The sequence below is a fragment of the Schistocerca americana genome, chromosome 4 (assembly GCF_021461395.2).
Source record: "Schistocerca americana isolate TAMUIC-IGC-003095 chromosome 4, iqSchAmer2.1, whole genome shotgun sequence".
Taxonomy (NCBI): domain Eukaryota; kingdom Metazoa; phylum Arthropoda; class Insecta; order Orthoptera; family Acrididae; genus Schistocerca; species Schistocerca americana.
In genome coordinates this window covers 384,462,375-384,485,497 of record NC_060122.1, presented here as the reverse complement: position 1 = coordinate 384,485,497, position 23,123 = coordinate 384,462,375, and the positions used below count along the sequence as shown (strand labels likewise).

Here is a 23,123-nt window from a genome sequence, read left to right as displayed (position 1 = left end):
TCTGTGAATAAGGTAATGTCGTAGTTCTGAGGAGCGGTAGGGAGTTTAGTGTGCAAAGTATGGTCATACTTTAGTTATCGCTATTAAAGGGGGATAGTGAGTGCGCGACTCTGTCTGTTCAACAACAGAGCTGTAGCTACAAATTCGAAAAAAATATTCCATAGCTCTTACTTCCTTAGTATGTTACGACAATTAACCGTGAGAACTACAGATTCAAGGGAAAAGAGAATTTTACTGCTTATAGCGTGTTTGAGCTGGTGAAATCAAGAAATGCGTGTAATGTCTCTTGGATATTTATCTGAAACTGATAAAGCGTCGTCGCCACGTGAACGCTTTTGATTATCACATGTTCCCCACACAGCTTCTACCATTACTACGTGATATATATTTTATTTGCCACCTGACTTATTTCCAAAGTGTGAGCAACGCTTTAAGCACTATGACTCGAATGCATGATGCCACACTGATGAGTCACCATCATTTAAAATTTGTTGCATTGGGTGTACAGCTGAAAAGATCAATAATGATAATAATGTATGTTTTATAGCCAAGTAAGATGATATTACTTTTTTAATGACCTATTTCTTCACTTAAAGGTCTCTATGATAACGAGTGTAGACAGATAATACGAGGGCTGTCCAGAAAGTAAGTTACGATTGATCGCGAAATGAAAATCACAGTGAAAATCAGAAGTGTTTCATTTGTAACAGTTAGCTACACCTTTCAGCTATTTCTCTACGTAGTCGCCATTCTGACTCAGACATTCGTCGTAGCATTGTACCAACTTTCCAATACCCTCATCATAGAAGGCAGCCGCAGTGCTTTCCGCCAATTCTCTACGCTGGCCTAAAGCTCGTTGTCTGTACCAACATGTTGTCTTCATAGCCAGCGGTTCGTATGAGCAGAGATGAAACTCAGTGGGAGACAATTACGGGCTGTATTGTGGATAACCAAACATTTCCATTTGAAACGATGCAGGAACATCTTCATTGCCCCTGTAGAATGAGGCTGAGAATTGTCTTGAAGAAGAAACCGCACGACAGTTATGTAATGTTGGTTGCATAGCTTTAGGGGAAAATTCTCACCAGGCCCTCGTACTTGGCGGGAGACACTATTTTCTATAACATCTTTACGCGCTCACTAAGAGCTCAGGAATGAAAAGAGCGACATAATTCTACCTAGAGTCATACTAGAGACACTGCCCAACACATCTTTGCAAAGCTTTATCGGATTTTCATAGTCGTTTTCATTTCGCGACCGGTCGTAACTTACTTTCTGGACAGCCCTCGTATTTAAAGATATGACGTACACAGAAGATGCAGGAATGACAGAGGCATTATAAGCAAACATTGCATCACCGAGGTCTTTCAAGTATGTGAAGTGTGCTAAGACACGGAAAAGTGCAAAGTAGTTAACACATTTCTACCATGGAATTCACTAGGATGATCCTGGCATACCCTATAAAGATATGGTGACAGTGCTTAAATTATTCGATCACACGGATACCATAATCTACGTGAAGGGGAAGGAGAAGATTTCATGGATGTGTTGCATCTTCAAGTTTGCTGCTATTCAATACCTGGAATTCTACGGGTGTCCCTCTCTCCAACGACTCAAGAAGAAGAAGAAGATGTGTGAAAGTAGTGTTACTGTGTCTGCTTATGAAAATGTAAAATTACATTGAGAAATAAACGAAATTTTACCTCACACACTCTGTGTTCTTTTTTTCAATCCTGTTTCCGCTCTGACAGTGTACAGTTTTTTTAACCACATGCTATGTCTGTGGTTTTCTTCAAGCACAGCAGGTATAATTTTAGACATGTCTGCTATATACCTTTGGAAGCGGACACGGTCACATGCCTCCTGCTCCCATAACCCAATTTGTGCTTCATGATAGGCGTAATTCCATGTAAACGTTCTATATATTTTGTTGTCTTCCATCTTAAGCTTCACCTCCTTAATAGCACTCATCTTCAACAAAACTAATGTCATTTGGGGCATGCATAGCCATTATGGACATATACATATATAATACAATAGGGGATAGGATTTTTTGTAAATAAAAACAAAGACGTATGGTGACTAATTTTTTTCTTGGTTTACTCAGCTCAGACAAATACAATATAGTTCTTGAGGTACAATATAACACTTGAGGTACAATGTAGTTTTTGAGGTACAATTTAGTATTCTTGAGGTATAAATTGAGTCTGCTATTCCGATGTGGAAATACTTTTAACTTACACGCTACAACAATAACACTGGTAGGAAACTTTTCTTTTATAAATCTTCACTAAAAAATTATGCAGAGATGCTTTCTTTATTACTACGATTAAATTCCAGAGCCCCAGTAGCATAGCTTTTACAATAATTCTGATGGACTGCGCACACTTAGAATCTAATTTCAGTGCAATAGAAAAGGTTTTTACAATAACAATTTTGACGGACTGTGAACTATACACTTAAAAACTATTCTGACTTGGATGGCTAGAGACAGGTGAAAAACTTGAAAGCTATTCTCTTTACCTCACGCACATGGCGCGTAGATATATATTTATACTGCCTACACATACGTCGTCTTTCAACAAATAAATGAATACATTCGTGACTTACCAGAGTGCTAGCAGTTCGATCAATCAGACAAAATGAAACTGTGTTTATGAGCTGGAGGGTCACACAAGGATGCATGGATGGCAGAATCACTTTTGTATTTTGAAAAATATCATACTTAATGCGCCCTTCTACTAATTGAAGGTTTAAACCTAAATAATTTCGGCATTTCCATCCCTGTTAAATAGGAGGAGAGGACCACTGCCGATAGGAAGATTACAATACTCAAGGCTTCTGTCACTTGTAGTTTCATAATAAATTTATTGGTAACCGGTTTCGACGATACACTTCGTCATGATTAAAACCTAAAACTAATACGAAAACGCTACATAAGTAACTGTGTAATCTCAAAAACAAAATTGTACCTAGAGTTAAAACATACGGAGGTGACGAAATTCTTAGGACAGCAATATGCATATATATATATATATATAGATGGAGATAGTATTGCTTCCACAAGACATAAAAGGGCAATGCATTGACGGAGCTGCCATTTGTACTTAGGTGATTCACATAAAACGGTGTCTGACGTGATTGTGGCCACAAGACGAGAATTAACAGACTTTGAACGCTGAGTGCTAGTGGAAACTGTAAGCATGGGACATTCCATTTCGTAAATCAATTTTCCGAGGCCCACCGCGTTAAGAGTGTGCCAATAATACAAAATTTCAGGTATTATCTCTCACCACGGACAATGCAGTGACCTACGGCCTTCACTCAAAGACCGAGAGCAGAGGTGTATGTCAGTGCTAACAGACAAGCAACAATGCATGAAATAACTACAGAAGTCAATGCGGAACCTACAACAAACGCATCCCTTAGGACAGTGCGGCGAAATTTGACGTTAATGGGTTATGGCAACAGACGACCTAAGAGAGTGTCTTTGCTAACTGCACGACATCGCCTTCAGCACCTCTCCTGGGCTCGTCATCATAACGTTTGGACCCAAGACAGCTGGAAAACCGTGGCTTGGTCAGCTGAGTCCCGATTTCAAAGTTGGTAAGAGCTGACAGGATTCCAATGTGGCGCAGGCCCTACGAAGCCATGGACCCCAGTTGTCAACACGGTGCAGTACAAGCTGGTGTGGCTCCATAATGGTGTATGCTGTGTTTGCGTGGAATGGCCTGGATCTTCCGTTCCGTCGGCTATTTAGAGATCATTCGCAGCCGTTCATGGACGGCAAGTTCCCAAACAACAAAGAAATGTTTATGGATGACAGTGCGCCATTTCGCCATTCGTTTGAAGAACATTTCGGACAATTCGAAGAAATGGTTTGGCCATCCCGATCGCCCGACGTGAATCCCATCGAACAATTATGGGACGTAATCGAGAGGTCAATTCGTGCACAGAATCCTGCAATGGCAACACTTCGGTAATTATGGTCAGCTACAGGGGCAGCATGGCTCAATGTTCCTGCATTAGACTTCCAACGACTTGTTGAGTCCACTTCACTACGCTGGGCAAAAGGAGATCGGACGCGATATTTAGGAGGTATCCCATACATTTTGTTATCTCATTGTATGTAGAGTTCATACGTTACTGTGTTCCATTAGAGTTGATGCTTTAGTAATTTGGTTATGCTTACATGATCCACTTATCTCTCATGACCCAAAAGAATGACAGTTTTGATTTGGACTGTGTGGCTGGTCCCGGCGGAGGTTCGTGTCCTCCCTCGGGCATAGGTGTGTGTGTTTGTCCTTAGGATAATTTATGTTCAACAGTGTGTAAGAAGCTTAGGCACTGATGACCTTAGCAGTTAAGTCCCATAAGATTTCACACACACAGTTTTGATGATTGGTTCTTTTTCTATTAACTGGTACTCGTCTCCCTATCTTGTCTTCATGTAAACTTTTATAGGCTCATGATTGGTTCTATCGTCTATATTTTTTAGGTCTTTCGGTGCTTTATTTTAGCTTTTATATTGTATATGGACATGCATTTTCATTTTTATTGTTGATTACGATATAGACCATTTGCAAATGTATATGTACCTCGTATCACATGATTACGTTTGTAGCTATGTTGTATGCTCGATCACGTCCAAGATTAGTGATTATTTATTTGTGTGATGTTATTAACCCCATATCTTAAACTATGTCCATATATACTAGTTTCGATTGTTTTAGATTTCTAAGCACGTACATGATTGGTTGTATAATGGGTTTTAATTGTATATAGGTACTCAATTCTGCTTTCACATTACACTGTTTGTACACTGATTGAGTTTTAGTATAGGCGACCGTGTGCATATCAGTACCGGCAGAGTACAATATGATGATTATATCCCTATAAATAACAATACATTTATTAAGTTCGTGTACAGATTGTTATTAAATAACAGACTAACTACGTGTTACTTATTTTAACTGTAGGTACAATTTGGCTTTTGATGCCCACTGTTGCTCATATAGCTGTTTTCATATTACTTTTAGGGCCTGAAAATGACAATATGTGTCATCGACACCTGTTGGCAATAAATTGATTATGAAATTACAGCTGATGGTAGTGTTGAAAATCGTAATAAATCCAAGTAGTTCAGTGATTGATTGGGCGTCATTAGTTCCTGTGTAAAATATAGTTTAGGGTTATTACGCTTCTGTAGTTACATTTTCATACGGTTCGTTAAAAATGATAAAAATATCATCGACATATCTACAGTAGTAGAACATGTTCTGTCTAATAACTCCCAGTTAGGTTCTTCATGCCCACAGGTACAGAAAATTCGTGCTAGTAGTTATCTGTATAATAAGAGATTTTTATAAAAATGTAATTAGCTTTTTAGGCTTCCAGTTTTGTATTTGACTATTGCAGTTACGATTCATTCAATGGTTGCTTTTTGACTAGTGTGGTTTACGCCGTCTAAGGCAAATTCTTTCGATCAGTAGTTACTTAGCGGGGGCTGGAGAGCTTCGTGATCATAACTTTATGTAATATATACTACGGAATTATGACGATGCACCCCCAGTGTGAAATGCTTCAATTTAAAACTAAGTACCTGCAATAGAGACTGCCTTTTATTTGAAATTTGGATTACTGTTGCTGAACGAGGCAGAAATGGAGTGGAGAAACATATTTAACAGTTTACCTTGTCGGTAATCGAATATGGCTGCTATTCTTCAGGCAACTAAATTTAAAATAACGAAAAAAACTTTAGATGTTGCTTTTAGTAAACCATGTAACGATGATAAATTAATACCAGTATATTTACATCAGTTCTTGATATTACGGAAAGGTTAGTTTCCACCATAATCAGCATTCAAGTGTACAAAGACGCTGCTAAACTGTGAAATTAAGCACCTTTATTCCAAAAAGGATTCACCAAATAAAACTGCTTATGATGCGTACCTTGGTTTGTCCTGAAAACTCTCAATTTGACGGATTCCTGATGTTGCTGTTGTTGTGGTCTTCAGTCCTGAGACTGGTTTGATGCAGCTCTCCATGCTACTCTATCCTGTGCAAGCTTCTTCATCTCCCAGTACTTACTGCAACCTACATCCTTATGAATATGCTTAGTGTATTCATCTCTTGGTCTCCCCCTATGATTTTTACCCTTCACGCTGCCCTCAAATACTAAATTGGTGATCCCTTGATGCCTCAGAACATGTCCTACCAAACCGATCCCTTCTTCTGGTCAAGTTGTGCCACAAACTTCTCTTCTCCCCAATCCTATTCAATACTTCGTCATTAGTTATGTGAACTACCCATCTAATCTTCAGCATTCTTCTGTAGCACCACATTTCAAAAGCTTCTATTCTCTTCTTGTCCAAACTATTTATCGTCTATGTTTCACTTCCATACATGGCTACACCCCATACAAATACTTTCAGAAATAACTTCCTGACACTTAAATCTATACTCGGTGTTAACAAATTTCTCTTCTTCAGAAACGCTTTCCTTGCCATTGCCAGTCTACATTTTATATCCTCTCTACTTCGTCCATCATCAGTTATTTTGCTCCCCAAATAGCAAAACTACTTTACTACTTTAAGTGTCTCATTTCCTAATCTAATACCCTCAGCATCACCCGACTTAACTCGACTACATTCCATTATCCTCGTTTTGCTTTTGTTGATGTTCATCTTATATCCTCCTTTCAAGACACTGTCCATTCCATTCAACTGCTCTTCCAAGTCCTTTGCTGTCTCTGACAGAATTACAATGTCATCTGCGAACCTCAAAGTTTTTATTTCTTCTCCATGAATTTTAATACCTACTCCGAATTTTTCTTTTGTTTCCTTTACTGCTTGCTCAATATACAGATTGAACAACATCGGGGACAGGCTACAACCCTGTCTCACTCCCTTCCCAACCACTGCTTCCCTTTCATGTCCCTCGACTCTTATAACTGCCATCTGGTTTCTGTTTCTAAATGATAAGGGATGTATCTTTCTATGTATTCGCAGCACATTACACTTGTCCGTCTATCTTTCGACCTACGACCTTCTTCGCCAGTCTTTGATGGGGCATTTGAAGATGACTGGCAGATGTCCAATCGAAATATCGTGGAAGTTTACGACGATTGGCTGCAATCCTGAAATCTCTTCGAACACAGAAAACGTACGATAGCAACAATTTTTAAAACCATCAAACAAATATATTGTCAGATTCTATAGCTAAGGTCTGCCCTCTTGCCAGCCAACATAACAGGAGATGAAAGTTCCTGGCACATTAAAACTGTGTACCGAATCGAGAATCGAACTCGGGACCTTTGCCTTTCACGGGCAAGTGCTCATATTAGCGCACACTCCGCTGCACAGTGAAAATCTTCATTCTGATAATATGAGATCTACAGATAGGATATTCTTGCAAGCATTATGCGTTTTTGCATGATCTTCTTTACGAATTTGAGTTTGATTAATGGGTCAGTGGCCTGTTCTGAATCTAGTGAGAATCTATTAACTCCATTGCTTTATTTGGCAGACGTACACCATGGTCGTGTGGAATGATTCACAAGTATCCGCTTGTTGTCTGTTACTTGCGACAATTCTTCCCCCACTCACTGAGCGCGATGATGCAGTGATAAGACACTGGACTCACATTGTAGAGAACAGTGGTTCGAATCCTCTCCAAGCCATACAGATGTAGGCTCTCCATAGTTTCCATAAATCAGTTAAGGCAAATGGCAGAATGTTTCCTTTCAGAGGGACATGGTCGATTTCCTTCTCCATGCTTTTGCAATCAAGGTTTTATTTAATTTTTGTTTACATTTCTAGTTCTGTAGGGCGAAATTAAGTAGTAAATTTGCATGGTCATAAGGCGAATCAGTGCCTGAAATTAACAACAGATCAAATTTACACGAACCCTATGCAAACGATAAGCTCCTGAGTAGATGCTAGCATAATCAACAATGTAACGCAGGAATATGATTAATTTTTTCCAGAAACTCTCATGCAGAGTAGAATGAGTGACTCCTATGGAAATTCCTCAGTTTGGACTTCAAAGTGCGTAAATTACTGCTAAGACTGTTTAATTCTGGTAATAGGTTAGATAAATGGAAGCAGCATAATACTGTGCGCTTTGTCACGAGAGTCAAGGAGATTCGATCCACATGCAGACTGACTTTCTCGTTAGTATTAACGGATTGAAAGCTGCTAATGCTTGGAAATAAGTTCATGCTGCTAACAACAAACGGTACGAAAGAAAATATATGTATTTATAGGCTAATGTCAGAATTCCCAGCCTCCTGGTCGGGGGTCGACGTGAGGTTCGCAAACTTACACCACGCATAACTCGAACTGTCCGCTTCTCAGCCAAAAATTTGGAGAGTTACTCCAGAATATAGCGCTGTATGTCATAAGGGAATGACAATAACCAAAGTACACTAATTTCTGTGTTGGACTATCACTTATTGCAGACATTTCTCTCATTCAGTTTTCTGATAATGGATATGGTCGTTCCATGACAGATTGCCATCCATCTGAACATGTAGGATTTCGGATTGTTCAGGCTCACTAGTCATAGGCCCATTTTGTGTAATCCAAATCTCAGTTTCAGTTGAACTGTGCGTTAGAAACTGAGTCTTACTGTGATTTAGCATCAACTTCGTTTATATTATCCATGAACTTATGTCTCAAGTTGCACTATTTGATACAGTCCCTGTGTTGGACTCAATGACTTTCACTACCAAGCTAGTGACAGAAGCAAACAGAAATACAGGGTTACGCTAAATGATGGACCCATACTCAAAACTTCGTATTTATTCAAGTACAAATCCAAAATGAACAAGCTTTATACAAAAGAAAAGAGGCAACTTCAAAGCTTTTTTCATAATGTTTGATATCAATTTAATGAATTTAATAATTTATAATAAATTGTAATTAATTAGTTTTAATTATTATTTAATAAATATAAATGTGATAAATGTTCAATGAGGGCACCATTGGCTGCACAGCAAACATCGAAGCGGTAGCCACACACGCGAGAGCATATCTGCTGTTACTGAGAGCACAGCAGCAGTCATCTAGCCCGTAGCTCATTCGGAGTGGTTGGTAGAGGCGGGATGTAAACAGCCTTCTTCACATAACCCCATAAAAAATAATTGCAGGGTATGAGATCAGGAGGTCACAGTGGGCAGAAGTGCAGAGCCAGGTCCTCAAGTCCCCGGCGACCGATCCAGCACTGCGGAGTGGAGTCATTCAAAAAGCCTCATACATCACAGTGCCAATGGGGCGGAGCTCCATACTGTTGGAAAATGAAGTCCTGGGAATCTTCCATAACTTGTGGGAACAGCCATGGTTCCAACATGTCCAAGTACGTGAGTCCTGTTACAGTTCTTTCCGCCAAGAAAAATGGTCCATAAACCTTTGTACGGAATACGGCACAGAACACATTGATCTTCGGTGAGTTTCTTTCGTGTTGCAATGGTGAATGTGGATTTCCCAACCCCCATATGCTAACATTGTGTCTGTTGATTTTTCCACTAAAATTACACGCCGTAGAAATGCGTCATCCTCCGTCTTTCCTAGCACATAACCACAAAATATGAGGCGTTTCTCTTTGTCATTGTAGTTGAGAGCCTGTGCAAGCTGTAATCGGTAGGGCTTGTACATCAACGCCATCTCAGAACTTTCCACACCGCTGGTTGGAGTGTTCCAAGTTCTCGACTGGCTCTATTGGTAGTCTTACTAGGACTGTGCACAAATCTTTCTTGAATCCGTCGGACATCGCCCTGTGACACACGCGGTAGGCCTGTGCTTCGTCCTTTGCACACACTCCTAGTTTGTTTAAATTGCTTAAACCAAAGGCTAATGCTTTTGCGAGTTGGTGGTTGAGTACTGAATTTGGTACGAAATGCCCACTGCACTGCAATTTACGACTTACTTTTCGCGAACTCAAGGCCGCAGAAAACCTTGTGCTCCACAGTCGCCATCTCACTCAAGACTGACAGTGAAACTGAATGACGGCCCTATTGCCGCGCGAATTCTAGCGGCCGCTTCTGAAATCATCACCGCCTACCGCCAAAAACTTTGAAACTTCTCCTTTTCATTGGTATAAAGCTTGTTCATTTTGGATTTGTACTTGAATACATAAGAATTTTTAAAAACGGACCCATCATTTACAATAACTCTTTATTTTAGAATCGACTGTCACACTAGAAGGCATATCATTTATAAACGTAAAATACAGTAGTGATCCCAGCACCGACCCCTGAGGAACCCTTCACTTAACTGTACCCCAATCAGACTCCGCGTCAAAGGCATTATTGTTATTGTGGATAATCCACCTGTGCTGTCTGTTCTCCTAGTATCAAACAAGCTACTCCTCTCATTCCATAATGGTCCAACTTCTGCAGTAATATTTTGTGAATAACATAAATAAAACGCGTTAGTTAAATCGTGGAAGACGCCTAGTGTTCGCAACTTTTTGTTTAATCTATCTAGCAACTCACAGAGAAAAGAGAACATAGCAGTTTCAGTTGTTAAACCACTTCTAGAACCAAACTGAATGTCTGACAGACATACACAGCGTTTTCGGTAACGTAAGCAAACAGCGATGGCTCATAAATAGATCTCCAAATGTCTTCATTATCCTTTGATACATTTTAGGGTTTCGTAGGTCAATTAGTTAACACGGAACCATTATAGAATCACTTTGTTGTACATCTGTTCGTCTATGTATCTGACTGTCTGTTTGTCCAACTGAACCCTTTTTTGCTGGAATGGGTAGGCGTATCAAGTTGAAATTTATATCACATCATAAGGTCTATTGTCTCTTGGCCGTGTAAAACTTTAAGCTTCTATAACAAAGCAACAAAAAGATACTCCCATTTGGGTTTCATATTTTGACTTCTTGCCAATATTGATATCGATAACAGGCAAGAAAACTTAGAAATTCTTGATTCCTGGGATGCATGAACTCTATGTATATATAATTAAGTTTGTACTGAAGCCTCGGTGCTCAAGTCCTATTCGCACGTATACGGATTTTTCTTTTTAAGGTGGTTTCACTTGAGTACTTTAATCGTGGGGGAAACTGACCATTCCCTAGTTTTCATCAATTTAATTATTGATCCAATCTCACCCTCGTTAGTAACAAGGAGGTGCATTTCAGATAGCAGTCTTGGAAAACAATTTTCTGAGAGTGTTATATGATTACCTGGAGAAATTATGTTTTTATTTAATCATCAGTAAAAAGCATTTTACTGCATGCTGACTTTACTTTGTGCTGCTAGAGAGATACTTCCTTCGTGACAGGCCGTACAGTTTTAATATTACCCTGCCAATTAACTATTCTATTTGGATATCACATGCTTTTTCCTTCTAATGACATTTTTAAAAAAACTTTACAGTGCTGTTTGCAATTAGCTACTGCAGCTCCATTGTGACAATTTATAACGTTTTGTAATAACTGCCAATTTTTCAGCCATTCAGGTCGCATTTTAGTGCCATTACCCTATTTTAAACCTCCTAACGGGAAGCCGCTTTCAAAGAGAATGAGAAAAGTGTTGAAAAAAACATATTTATTGACTATGTTATCAGCATTGAAAACATATTGGCATTTTAATTTTTTATTGAAGTTTAAAAAGTCTCTGGATTAAGATTTATAAATAATCTGTGATCGTCATTTACCATTTGACTATGTCCGAGGAGAGCTCGGTCGAAAGCTCGTGGGATTTTAACCACTTGACGCGGCTGGAAGCCAGGAAAGATTTTATTAGTTTGTAACTGTATTAAACTGAGCAAAAACTCCTTTTAGTATTAAGGGCTTTGCACTACGACCTGAAAGGCCATTTACCCTTTTACTAACGCAATGCTCCTCCAGTAGTGAAGAAACAACAAAAATTTTATCTATAGTTTTCTACCGTTTTCCTGCGTTTTGGATGGATAGAATGGATTCTGCATCAGATGATATCAATTTAGGTGATCTTCTGACATCCTTTTCCTTTGGCCAGCATTTATTTATAGCTCTCTTTGCTTGGACGAATCAGTTTTGAACGCACAGCAGACCTCAAAATTATAGCACTTTCTTCAGCTTTCCGCTTACATCTCGAAAACTATACGTTTTTCGAAGATGACCACTCAGTCGAAATTTAAAGTAGACAAAATGTTCTAGTCAGGATTGATTTTGACGGACGGTATCGGTGCTGGAGCGCTCTGGAAAGCAGTGATTTCTTGGCTCTTCTGCGGAGACGTCAAAAACACCCACTCCCACCGCCTGCAACTCTAAGAATATACAAGTTGTCAACAAATCCCCTACATCACATGAAAGCACATTAAATTTTCCAACAAGAAACGTTTGTAACTATCAGTTGTCTCATAAGGAGGAAGGCAACAAAGCGAAAATTACGAAGAACGCCTTCTGCGTCCTACATCCAAATGACCACTCCCACCTCGTTTTGTGCGGAGTAGTCATTTTCGAAAAATGCATAGTTTCCGAGATACACGCGAAAAGCCTAATAAAAAGCTAAAATTTGGCGGTTTTTTGCGTTTTTCACTGCGATGCCGTCGTTCGGCAAGGCAGCAAACTTGAAATTCGGCTTCAGCATGCTAAAGAATCGCTGAGAAAAAACTTCCACAGTTTTGTTACGAAATCGACTGTTCTGAATATCAATTGACTGGACTAAAAGACCGCTCCCTCTCTTCAGGATCCACATATTTGTCTGACCTCTCAACAGGTGGTTGCACTTATGGTACGGCTATCTGTATCTTCAGCAAGATTCGTTATTCAATATCCATTATATTCTGGCACCACTAAACTTTAATTTGATATTCTGCAAGGCTTTTAGTATTCATTACGATATGTACTTGATGATCTGTTGTCTCGACAAATGGGGTGACGACATTTTTTCCGTTAATAAAAAACCAAACCTCCGCCCGAGTAGGCTCAACGGTATCGACCAACTGTTGTGTCATTCTCTGCCGATAGTCGTCACTGGATGCGGATGTGTAGGGGCACGTAGTCAGCACACCGCTCTCTCGGCCGCTGTCAGTTTTCGTGACTGGAGCCATTACTGCTCAATCAAGTAGCGCCTCAGTTAGTCTCACAAAGGCTGAGTGCAGCCTGCTTGCCAACAGCGCTCGGCAGACCCGAGTGGTCACCCAGCCAACTGCTTACCCTGACAGCGCTTGGTAGTTTCGGTGATATAACGGGAACCGGTTTTACCCTTGCGGAAAGGCTGTTGGCTCTTCCTGTTAATAGATCTCAATTTATCAGCCTGTCACTGTGAGCTATTGACTGCATAGAATGGAAGTACTTTTTCGAATAAACCTTGTTTACGTTTCATAACTGTAAACACGTTCATCAGTACGGGACAATTTCTGTCTCTAAGGGAAGTGTGATAGTGAATACTAGCTTCCCTAGCTCTCGGGCTCATTGGGGTGTTTATGCTCCCTGACGGCACACCCATATCACTGGGAATGTTAGTGTTAACACTAACGTACACTGCCACGGACAAAAAGATGTAGATGTTAACAAAATTTGTCGCAATAGTGATTATTATTAACATCGGCTGAAATAGGCATGGAAATCATACCTAATGGTGACACAGGAAAATTTTTGCCGTACCGGGACTCGAACCCAGATTTCTCGTTTATCTCGAGCGGTCGCCTTAATTTCGGCTATCCGTCCTTATCCTGGTTTTCGAGGTCACCTGTTTACATTTCTATTAAGCGCCGTCAGATGCTCGTCTTCGACATCGCTATGACAAGCACGGTGTGGTATGTACAGCGTTCGATAGCCAAGGATCACCTTACTACCCAAACTTTTCGGTTGCCTTCAGAATCCGCACGCGGCGAAACGCTACCGTGTTCGTGGCAAAAGGGATGTGCTCCTTTTAACTACAATTCGACTGCTCATTAATGTCATTATGAGTCCAGAAAAAAAGACACTGAATAATTATATCCAAGAACTTGTATCAAAGTTGCATGGTAATGTTGTCATCTGATATTGTATACGTCAGTCAGTATGAACCTCTGCTCTCTTATTATCCGAAGGAATCACGGAGGTGGGTCTTTAAGAATCCGGTAGAGACCATGATTTGTAAGTTGATTATTCACTGCCGATGCAGCATTTTCGTAGTTCATGCAGGCATTATGTTCGACAACAACCACTACTCGCATATAATTTGGGTTCAAGACTGAACTGCGAGAAAAATCGAATAGTTGACAACTACCTCAGTGACTCACAGTGACTGAGGCATCCCCAGTGGGTCAGGCGCCAGCGTCGTCATCCAGATGGTGCAAACTCTGGTGATGGTCCGTAACTAAAAGGCCGAAACCTGTCAGAATTTAACATCGGCTGCGATATCAAGACCGCTTTTAAATAATTTTATCACAATTAGATCGCTGTTCTCCGATAATGTATTATATAATTTTGACTCCTACTGTATGTCATGTACGAAACTGCATGTTCTAGCGAATAAAAGAATACGGGAGTGGGCGTACACAATTATGCACTTATAGCAACCCTGCATGATGGAAAGCACTTCACATCAGCATGGAATCAAGTTGTTTGCAGTATTGCTAATCCGTATGTTCTGAAACAGGTGTTCGATTGCGAAGATTATTAGAAAAGTTTTCACGAAAAATTCAAGTCTCTCTTCCAACCTGATTCACGAGAAATCATTGAACGTCAGTGTAATATCTCAAAGTACTTAGTCCCATCATAACTTGTCTTCTCTTCCCTCACCTATGTAACAAATTCATGCTTCCTAATTTTCTTTATTTATAGTTCAAAATACCGAAATAAACGTCGATATAAGGACGTTCTGGGTAAGCAGTCTAGTCTGCAGATTAAGTAGACTTCGAAGTACAAATCCAAGAAATAATTTAATCTGTTATTTCCCGTTCCCAATACGTGCAACGTAATCTTCCACCCGACATCGTTTCCTGCAGTTTGCTTCAAATACTAGTTACACAATGTCGCTAATTACTGCGTAATAATACACTTCTCATTGTCCGGGTTCACAGTCATGCCGAAACTTTTAAAGGACACTATATTCACCGTTGACTGTAGAAACTATTTATTTCACAACTGAAATTTCGACTTCTCTGCCATTTTCTTGTGGTTCTGCAAAATATTTTGTTTCAGGTCATGTCATCTTCAAAACTAATCTTTTTCACTGTTCTGACGATGGGATGATACTTGTAGGAGGATTTTAAAGTCTGACATGAGCTGAAGCAAAACTTTTTTCCTTACCACTTTAAAAAGGGCCAAAAGTCGAAATTGCAATTGTGATATAAATAATTTTTACGGGCAACGACAAATATGATACCCCAAAAAAATCCACGTACATTATATTACTTTTATTTTATTTGGAACAGTATGAATTAATTCAGTTCCGCCATGTCGTTGGCCTGCTTTTGCAAGAACTCGATCGAGATTTAGACTTATTTGGAAAGATGTTTCCTACAAGATCATTCTTGTACATCAGGACTGGGATGCAGAAGCACGAATGAAGACGGTCAAACACAGCCTGAGATACCAAATGGCGTTAGTGTGTCCCCAAAGGCCATTAAACGACTGTGGACTCGCGTACAAACAATGATATATACGAAGATACGACCAAGGACATTCATCAGTCCAACCAGCCGTACGCCAGTACACAGTTTCAGGTAAATCAAGAGGGCTGGAACACGGCAAACCTATAAATGCATCGATCTGCCACAGAATACCAGTGACTTATTTAGCAGCAATATGTAAGAAGTACCGCACACATTAAGTGCTTAGTTCAACTGATTAGAACGATTTTTCCATCACCGTTTCGCCACAGTGAATGGTCATATTTGAAATTGTTCCAGACACAACTTTCTTCCCGGCACATGAGAGGGCAACCTTACTGCTTTCGTAATTGTTTTCAATGGTCTCCCCTTCAATTTTAGAAAGACTCAACATATTCAGTTCCGCACATGTACAGGTACTACACCAGTGATAAGTATAACACACGATAAGGAAACAATAAATAGGATGCAAATTTCAAAATTCTTAGGGGTTCATAATGATGAGAATTTAAATTGGAGAAAACACATTTTCGAACTCCTAAAACAACTTAGTTCAACCGAATTAGCGCTTAGAATCGTTGCAAACCTAGGGGAGAGACAAGTCAGTAAGTTGACACATTATGCATATCTTCATTCATTAATGTCATATGGAATAATGTTCTGGAATAACTCATCTTTAGGAAAGTAAGTCTTCATTGCGCAAAAAGGTGCTGTGACAATAACATGTGTTGCTCACCACTGATCATCTTGTAGATATTTCTTTAAGGAGTTGGGAATTCTGACTACTACTTCGCAGTATATTTATTCCCTCATGAAGTTTGTTGCAAATAATCCATTACAGTCCAAGAGGAACAGTGGGGTACATATTTAGAATAAAAGAAGGAAAGTGATATTCATTACTACACATTAAGGTCGTCTTTAGAACAAAAAGGGGTGCACAGTGCTGCAACAAAACTTTTTGATATTGACTCAGTGATATAAAATGTATAACAGAGGGCGATGCAAACTCTGATAACAAACTGAGAACGTTTATCCTTGACAACTCCTTCTATTCCACAGAAAAATTTCTATTACTGCAAAGTGTTGAAGGTGTTGGGTAGGAATTACTAACTTACTTCTGTATATCATTTGTTTTCCTTTTTGAAAAAAATCGAATGTTCAGAAAGTAACCGTATGTAGAAACTAATTTGCGATGTGAATGTACAACGACTCCTTCCACACCGTTAGGATCTGTCTTGCAAAATGATCCATGGAACATGTCACTAACTAAGCAACCAACTAACGGCCCTGCCCACTGTTTTACGTGCACAAATCTTTTCGCTTAGCAATAACTGCAATCAGAGGCAATCGTTACGTCTTATTCACAGCACGACGGAATGCAAAGACTACTTGACATTGGTTCTGCGTTAACACATATATTGCTCTTGATACTGATATTACACCTTAGTCTCCAATGTAGTATAAATGTAAGTGTTAGGAAGTCTTTTCTGAATGTATATGTGTAGATTGTAGCCTTGTACGGAAGTGAATCGAGAGCGATAAGCAGTTCCCACAAGAAAATAATAGATGCGTTTGAAATGTGATGCTACAGGAAAATGCCGAAGATCAGATGAGCAGATCGAGTACTTAATGAGAAAGGTATTGAATTGCTGTAAAAATAAATCGATGGCACACTTTGTCGATCTGTGTCGCGAAAAAGCTTAGACAGGAAGAATACCGTTTGCAGCCAATACTTTTTAGATTGAGCTTACAAAGGAACAGTTGGCTTGAAAATTTCCATAAAACCTGTCTTCGAACTGTAGACCACAACTACTACAGCCTACAAACAATATTGGATGGTGCACAGAACACATGACTGGAACAGCGTTTTGTTCTCACGTTAGAAGAGCTGGAGAGCTGGTCAGACCTAAACAACAACGCTGTCCGAATGGCAGTCACTAATGTACTACATTACTGACAGGGAACCAAGGTACTACGAGTCACAGTGTCTTCGCAAACGTGTGTTTTGATTAAGAGATTTTTAACTGAAAGAACTGTCAGTAGTAAACAGAATCTAAAGTCACATTTCATGTCTAATGATTCGTCATCGAGTAAATTTCACAGATTCTCTAGTGGATTAATATCTAAGGATTATGGTGGTGTAGGAATCCAGTGGAGAGTGTTAAACAACAGCCACAGTCTTGCATCTAGAGCTGTATATTTTGTACCATTACCTTGTGTGAAAATAAAATTCTTAGAAAGACGTGTATTATTTGCACTTGTAAATGGATGTATTTAGGATGTTTATGTAAACCTTTCGGTTCATAATCCCATCAATAAAATAAAAATCACGGCACCATTTTCACTCATGCAGCCCCAGACAAGTATTGAACTTCCTCCATGTTTACCTGAGGGTGTCCTGCTTCTCTCTTCAGGTTCACAATTCTTTTTTCTCCATGCTGTTACTCGCCCATTTTCCTTAAGCAGCTTAATTCGACTCTCGTCGGTACACACAACCTTCTTTCAGAAATCAAACCTGTCGGTTTTATGTTGCAAATGCAACTCGTTTTCTTTTGTTGATTTCACTGATGTATGGTTTACTACGGGCAGTTCAGCATCATAAAGCACATTTCTTATATTTTGCGCTGAAACAGACTTCCCTGGGAGCATCTGTGCGCTTACTTTCGGATTATTCTTGACTTGTCTAAGAAGCTGTCGTTTTTCCATCTCGGATAGAACTGAAGGGTGATCGCTTCGTGATTGCTTCAAAAAGGAGAACAAACAGTCTCGACCACAAAAAGCGGTTTCAAACCGGTTACCACATCACATCGCCGTTCACGAGAAATTTTCTCAAAAATTTCTTCGTGATTGATTTTCACACTGCTCTGTTTTGATTAAATCGGTATATAAAAGTCTTCACTGTACTGGAATGCCTGCCAATGGTTTCTAAAATTTGTTGGAAAGATCTTCCCTTTCGAAACAACTTTATTCAGGTTTCTCTCTCATCTTTTGTAACTCAGTGTGGTTTTCGACCCGTATTACCTAAATATCGCGCAACGGCTTTGAAAACGGAGGAGTAACTATTCACAAGAGTGGATGAAACACAACTGCAAGGGAGAGAGGAGTGTGCCAGTACAGCACTATACCTAGGATCTTGTTTACTAGACGGACACTTATTCGACATTTATTAGGAAACGATTTTGAATGTCGTAGATTTGTTCATAAATGAAGCAACATATGAAACCAAATAGCATAGTATTTCTAAATATAGACATAAAGTGACGTAAGGAACTAATTATTGTTCGTTTCTTAGCTATATTTTTATGATTGTGCTTTTATATTCTACGCGCTAAGGTCGGACGAGTAGTTTTAGAAGTATGTAATATTGTTACCCTCTAGGTATAGAAGTGCTCTACCTGGAAAAAATTATTGAGTGGATTACTGTCTTTAGAGATACTATTAGTTTTGTGCACCTCCCGTCAAACTGAGTTCTTGCAGGCCGAAACACCACATTCACCGATTCAGTTATATCAAAATATGATATTTTAGCCGGTCGAAGCGGTCGAGCGGTTCTAGGCGCTACAGTCTGGAGCCGCGCGACCGCTACGGTCAAGGTTCGAATCCTGCTTCTGGCATGGGTGTGTGTGATCTCCTTAGGTTAGTTAGATTTAATTAGTTCTAAATTCTAGGGGACTGATGACCTCAGAAGTTAAGTCCCATAGTGCTCAGAGCCATTTAACCATTTTTTGATATTTTAGAATTTTTCCGCCTCTTGGATAAATATGCACATCATAAATCTTACGCGGCGACAAGCCGACTTGTCAGCAACTGTTAAGGAGTAGCTTTTGGGCGACCATGTACGAGTGTTAGCAGGTGGTGTCTCACCTGGCGGGAAGCCCGGAGGGCGCCTCAGAAGCCCCCAGATCCATGCGGCCAGGGCGAGCGCGGCGAGCAGCAGGGGTAGCGGCAGCGGAGGCATGTCTTCCCGTGTCTGGCGGCTGGCCCGGCAGGCACTGAGCAACACCGAATCCAGCGACAGACCGCCTCTCTGCCTACAGCAGAAGTGCAGGGGAGGGGAGCTCAGACCAGGTCAGCCCAATACCGCTGCTGCTCTGCACGCCGACGCTGGTGGCGCGAGGACGAACAGCTCGTTCGCTCTACCTGCCCATATTTTGCAAGGTGCGTTCAACAAGTAATGCACCATATTATTCTCGACTCTTTTGGCTACAAAACCCTATTCTTCAACATAGCCGGCCGGGGTGGCCGAGCGGTTCTAGGCGCTACAGTCTGAAAACGTGAGACCGCTGCGGTCGCAGGTTCGAATCCTGTGTGTGATGTCCTTAGGTTAGTTAGGTTTAAGTAGTTCTAAGTTCTAGGGGACTGATGACCTCAGAAGTTAAGTCCCATAGTGCTCAGAGCCATTTGAACCATCTTCAACATAATCTCCGTTCAATGCGGACGGCCTCACACTGCCTTACTGGGAGGACCTGTATGCCAGCATGGTACCACTTTCCTCGTCGACGTCGGAGCAAACGTCTTGCCGCATCAATAACTTCCGCATTATCCACGTACTGCTTCCCGCGGAGTGCATCCTTCATTGGGCCCAACAGTCGGAAGCCGGAAGAGGAAGAAAAGTCCAGTGAAGATCTGCGAGCTCCTCACGGGTGCGCTGACTTTTGTGAGACCTTGCTCCGTCATGGACTTTGTTTTCATTTTTGTGGCAACGATGACGCTGAAGTTGTTTCTTCTGTTTCCTGAGAATAGCACAATACACTTCAGAGTTGATCGTTGCACCATGAAGAAGGACATTAAACAGGAAAACCTCTTCACATCCCAAAAGCAAGTCGCAATGACTACCGGCTAATGATACGGCTTTAAACTTTTTCTTCGGAGGGGAGGGGATGTGGCACCACTCCAACGATTGCCGTTTATTTCCAATTCGAAGTGATGAGCCGATGTTTTATCGTCTGTGACGATGTTCGACAAAAAGTTGTCACGATCAGATTCGTAACGCACAAGCAATACCGAACAGATGGTCCGACATTGCTCTTTTTGTTCTTCTGTTAGGCGGCGAGGAACCCAGCGGCCACACACCTATGAGTACCCCAACTGGTGGACGAGTATGCCAGCGCTATCAAAAGAGACGCCCAGTTGTGCAGCGATGTGTTGGATTGTGATATGTCGACCACCTCCAATCAGAGTTCCGCGCGTTCCAACACGTGCAGCCGGCTGGCAGTCGGGAGATCAGATAACTCCTTGAATTTTATCTCAGCTACCTTGAGGTTTCAAAGAGTGTATTCCAGTCAACATTTTCAAAATGTCTCTGCAAGGCCACCTTCATACAGATAGTTGCGGGACCTCTCCTATTTTTTGTCAGATTGTTGTGCCTCCCGGTGTTCTGCCGAGTTTTGGTTTCCAATTTGTGCACAGTATTTCGACGACTGTCTTCCTAGGGTGCTGCGAGTTTTGCTGTTATACGCACTTCCTTCCTGAGCTCTAACTAGACTGTGAACTATTGTTAGTTTCGCGAAGTTACATACAGGGTGAACATTAATGAAACCGACAAACTGTAGGGACGGATTCCTGACTGGAAACTAAAGGAAAAAAAGTCCTGTGAACATGTGTCCGTAAACGCATCTTTGCCACAGTAGATGGTGTTGACGAATGAAAATTCCTCTGGCCCCGTGCATGTCTGACGCCTACAGATGACAATTAAGCAGACTGATGAAGCCAGTTCTGGTAAAGGTTGCTTCGTCGATAAAGAGGACTGACGACAAAATACCCTTAATTGTGATCGTCTGGTGCAAAAACCATCGACAGAATCGTTCCCGCAGAGGGAAATCCGCCGCTGATAATCCTTGATCTCGTTTCAGGTGATAGGGATAGTAGCGGTTGTCATGCAGAATACACATGATCGTATAATCATACTCTGGCTTACACCATGTTTGCTGGCAACTTGCCTGGATCTTGTACTAGGGTTCGTGTCAATATCCTGTAGAATCCAGTCTTCTAAATTTGGAGTACGCACAGTCCGACTTCTCCCTGCACATTCGTCTATCTGAAAGGACTGACGCTCACACAAACGCCCAAATAGCGCTTGAAATGTTGTGTGGTGTGTTTGGTGTCTGTGAGGGTACCTGTTTTGATATAGCCGTGCCACCTCTCGACCGTTTCCAACTGCTTGGTAGTACACAAACACCATCTCGGCCTATTCCAGATATGATTACCGGACCATTCTGGTGCTTTCAACACGCTGCGTCAATAACACAGCGTGCAAAACACAAGGAACACTCTGCACTTGCTCACAGGAGCTTTCATTCGTCAGTGCCATCTACTGTGGCAACGATGCATTTCTGGACACATTTTCACAGGACCTTTTTTTGCTTCATTTCCAATTAGGCACCCGTACCCTGAAGTTTGTCGATTTTATAAATGTTCACCCTGTATAGCCAAGTTCTCGTAACGTTCCTTGTGCTCTTTGATGCTCTTTTGCTTTTCATAGCTCGCACTTTCTCTCTGCGTTTTCCTGCTCTGTCAGACGCGATGGCTAGCGAGGCATTAATGTAAGGAAATTACAATGAAATAAATACCCCTCGCTGCATACAGGCGTTGATGTAAGTCAACGGTGACAGTTGAAAAAGTGCTCTCCGACTGGGACTCGAAATCGGGATTTCTTGCTTACATGGGAGACGCTCTATCCATCTGAGGCACCGAGAACAATGAGCAGAGCGCGACTGCAGGGACTTATCTCTGACACGTCTCCCGTAAGACCCACATTCGCAACTTATTGTGCTGCTTTATATTCATAGTGTCCCTGTCCATTATACTCATTACTCGCGGCTTTACTCCAACTCCCGTAACAGTTCGGGCACTGTTTGTGCATTCGCACAGAAGAAGGTGGTCAAATGGCCGGTATATATATATGCCCCTGCAGTTACGCTATCCTCTGTGTCCTCAGTGGCCCAGATCGATAGAGCGTCTGCCATGTAAGCAGGAGATCCCGGGCTCGAGTCCCAGTCAGGGCACACATTTTCAACTGCCCACAGTGACTTACATGAACGCCTGTATGGAGCGAGGGGTATTCATTTCATTGTAATTTCGTTATAACTGGCTGCAGGATCACTGATGGTATCTGTTCTTTCCGACATGTCCGAAAGAACAGATACTGAAAGGTATGTGCTGAGGACTGATCAGGCTAGCTTCAGAAAATAAAGTCGGTAGTTGCCAACCGCAAGGTGGGACGAGTATAATATCTTTGAGTAGGATAATCTTAGATGGTTAAGAGAGCCGGGCGCGTGCAGTAAAAAACCGGGGAGTCGCAGGTAGGTGCTCGGAGGAAGCAGACGTGTGCAGAGAGCTTTAAGGTAGGAGTCGCGCTCGCTGTGCAGTTACCGTAAGAGAACTTTAGCACATACATGAGAGAAGTTATATAATGATTTCAAATTGGTTTTTGCTAGATAATGTTCAGAGTTAGGTTTCGTATGTCCAAGGAGGAGGAGGAGGATATTAGTGTTTAACGTCCCGTCGACAACGAGGTCATTAGAGACGGAGCGCAAGCTCGGGTGAGGGAAGGATGGGGAAGGAAATCGGCCGTGCCCT

The 23,123-nt window shown here is 41.1% G+C and overlaps 1 protein-coding gene across 1 annotated transcript in view; it reads right to left on the bottom strand.

Annotated features, from left to right (window-relative positions):
* The window catches only part of LOC124613498 (methyl farnesoate epoxidase-like), a 107,582-nt gene extending 88,079 nt beyond the window's left edge, over positions 1 to 19,503 (bottom strand). Inside the window, exon 1 of the mRNA XM_047142205.1 lies at positions 19,410 to 19,503. Within this exon, the coding sequence (XP_046998161.1) occupies positions 19,410 to 19,503 (94 nt within the window). The remainder of the gene's footprint in view (positions 1 to 19,409) is intronic.
* Positions 19,504 to 23,123: the final 3,620 nt, after the last annotated feature.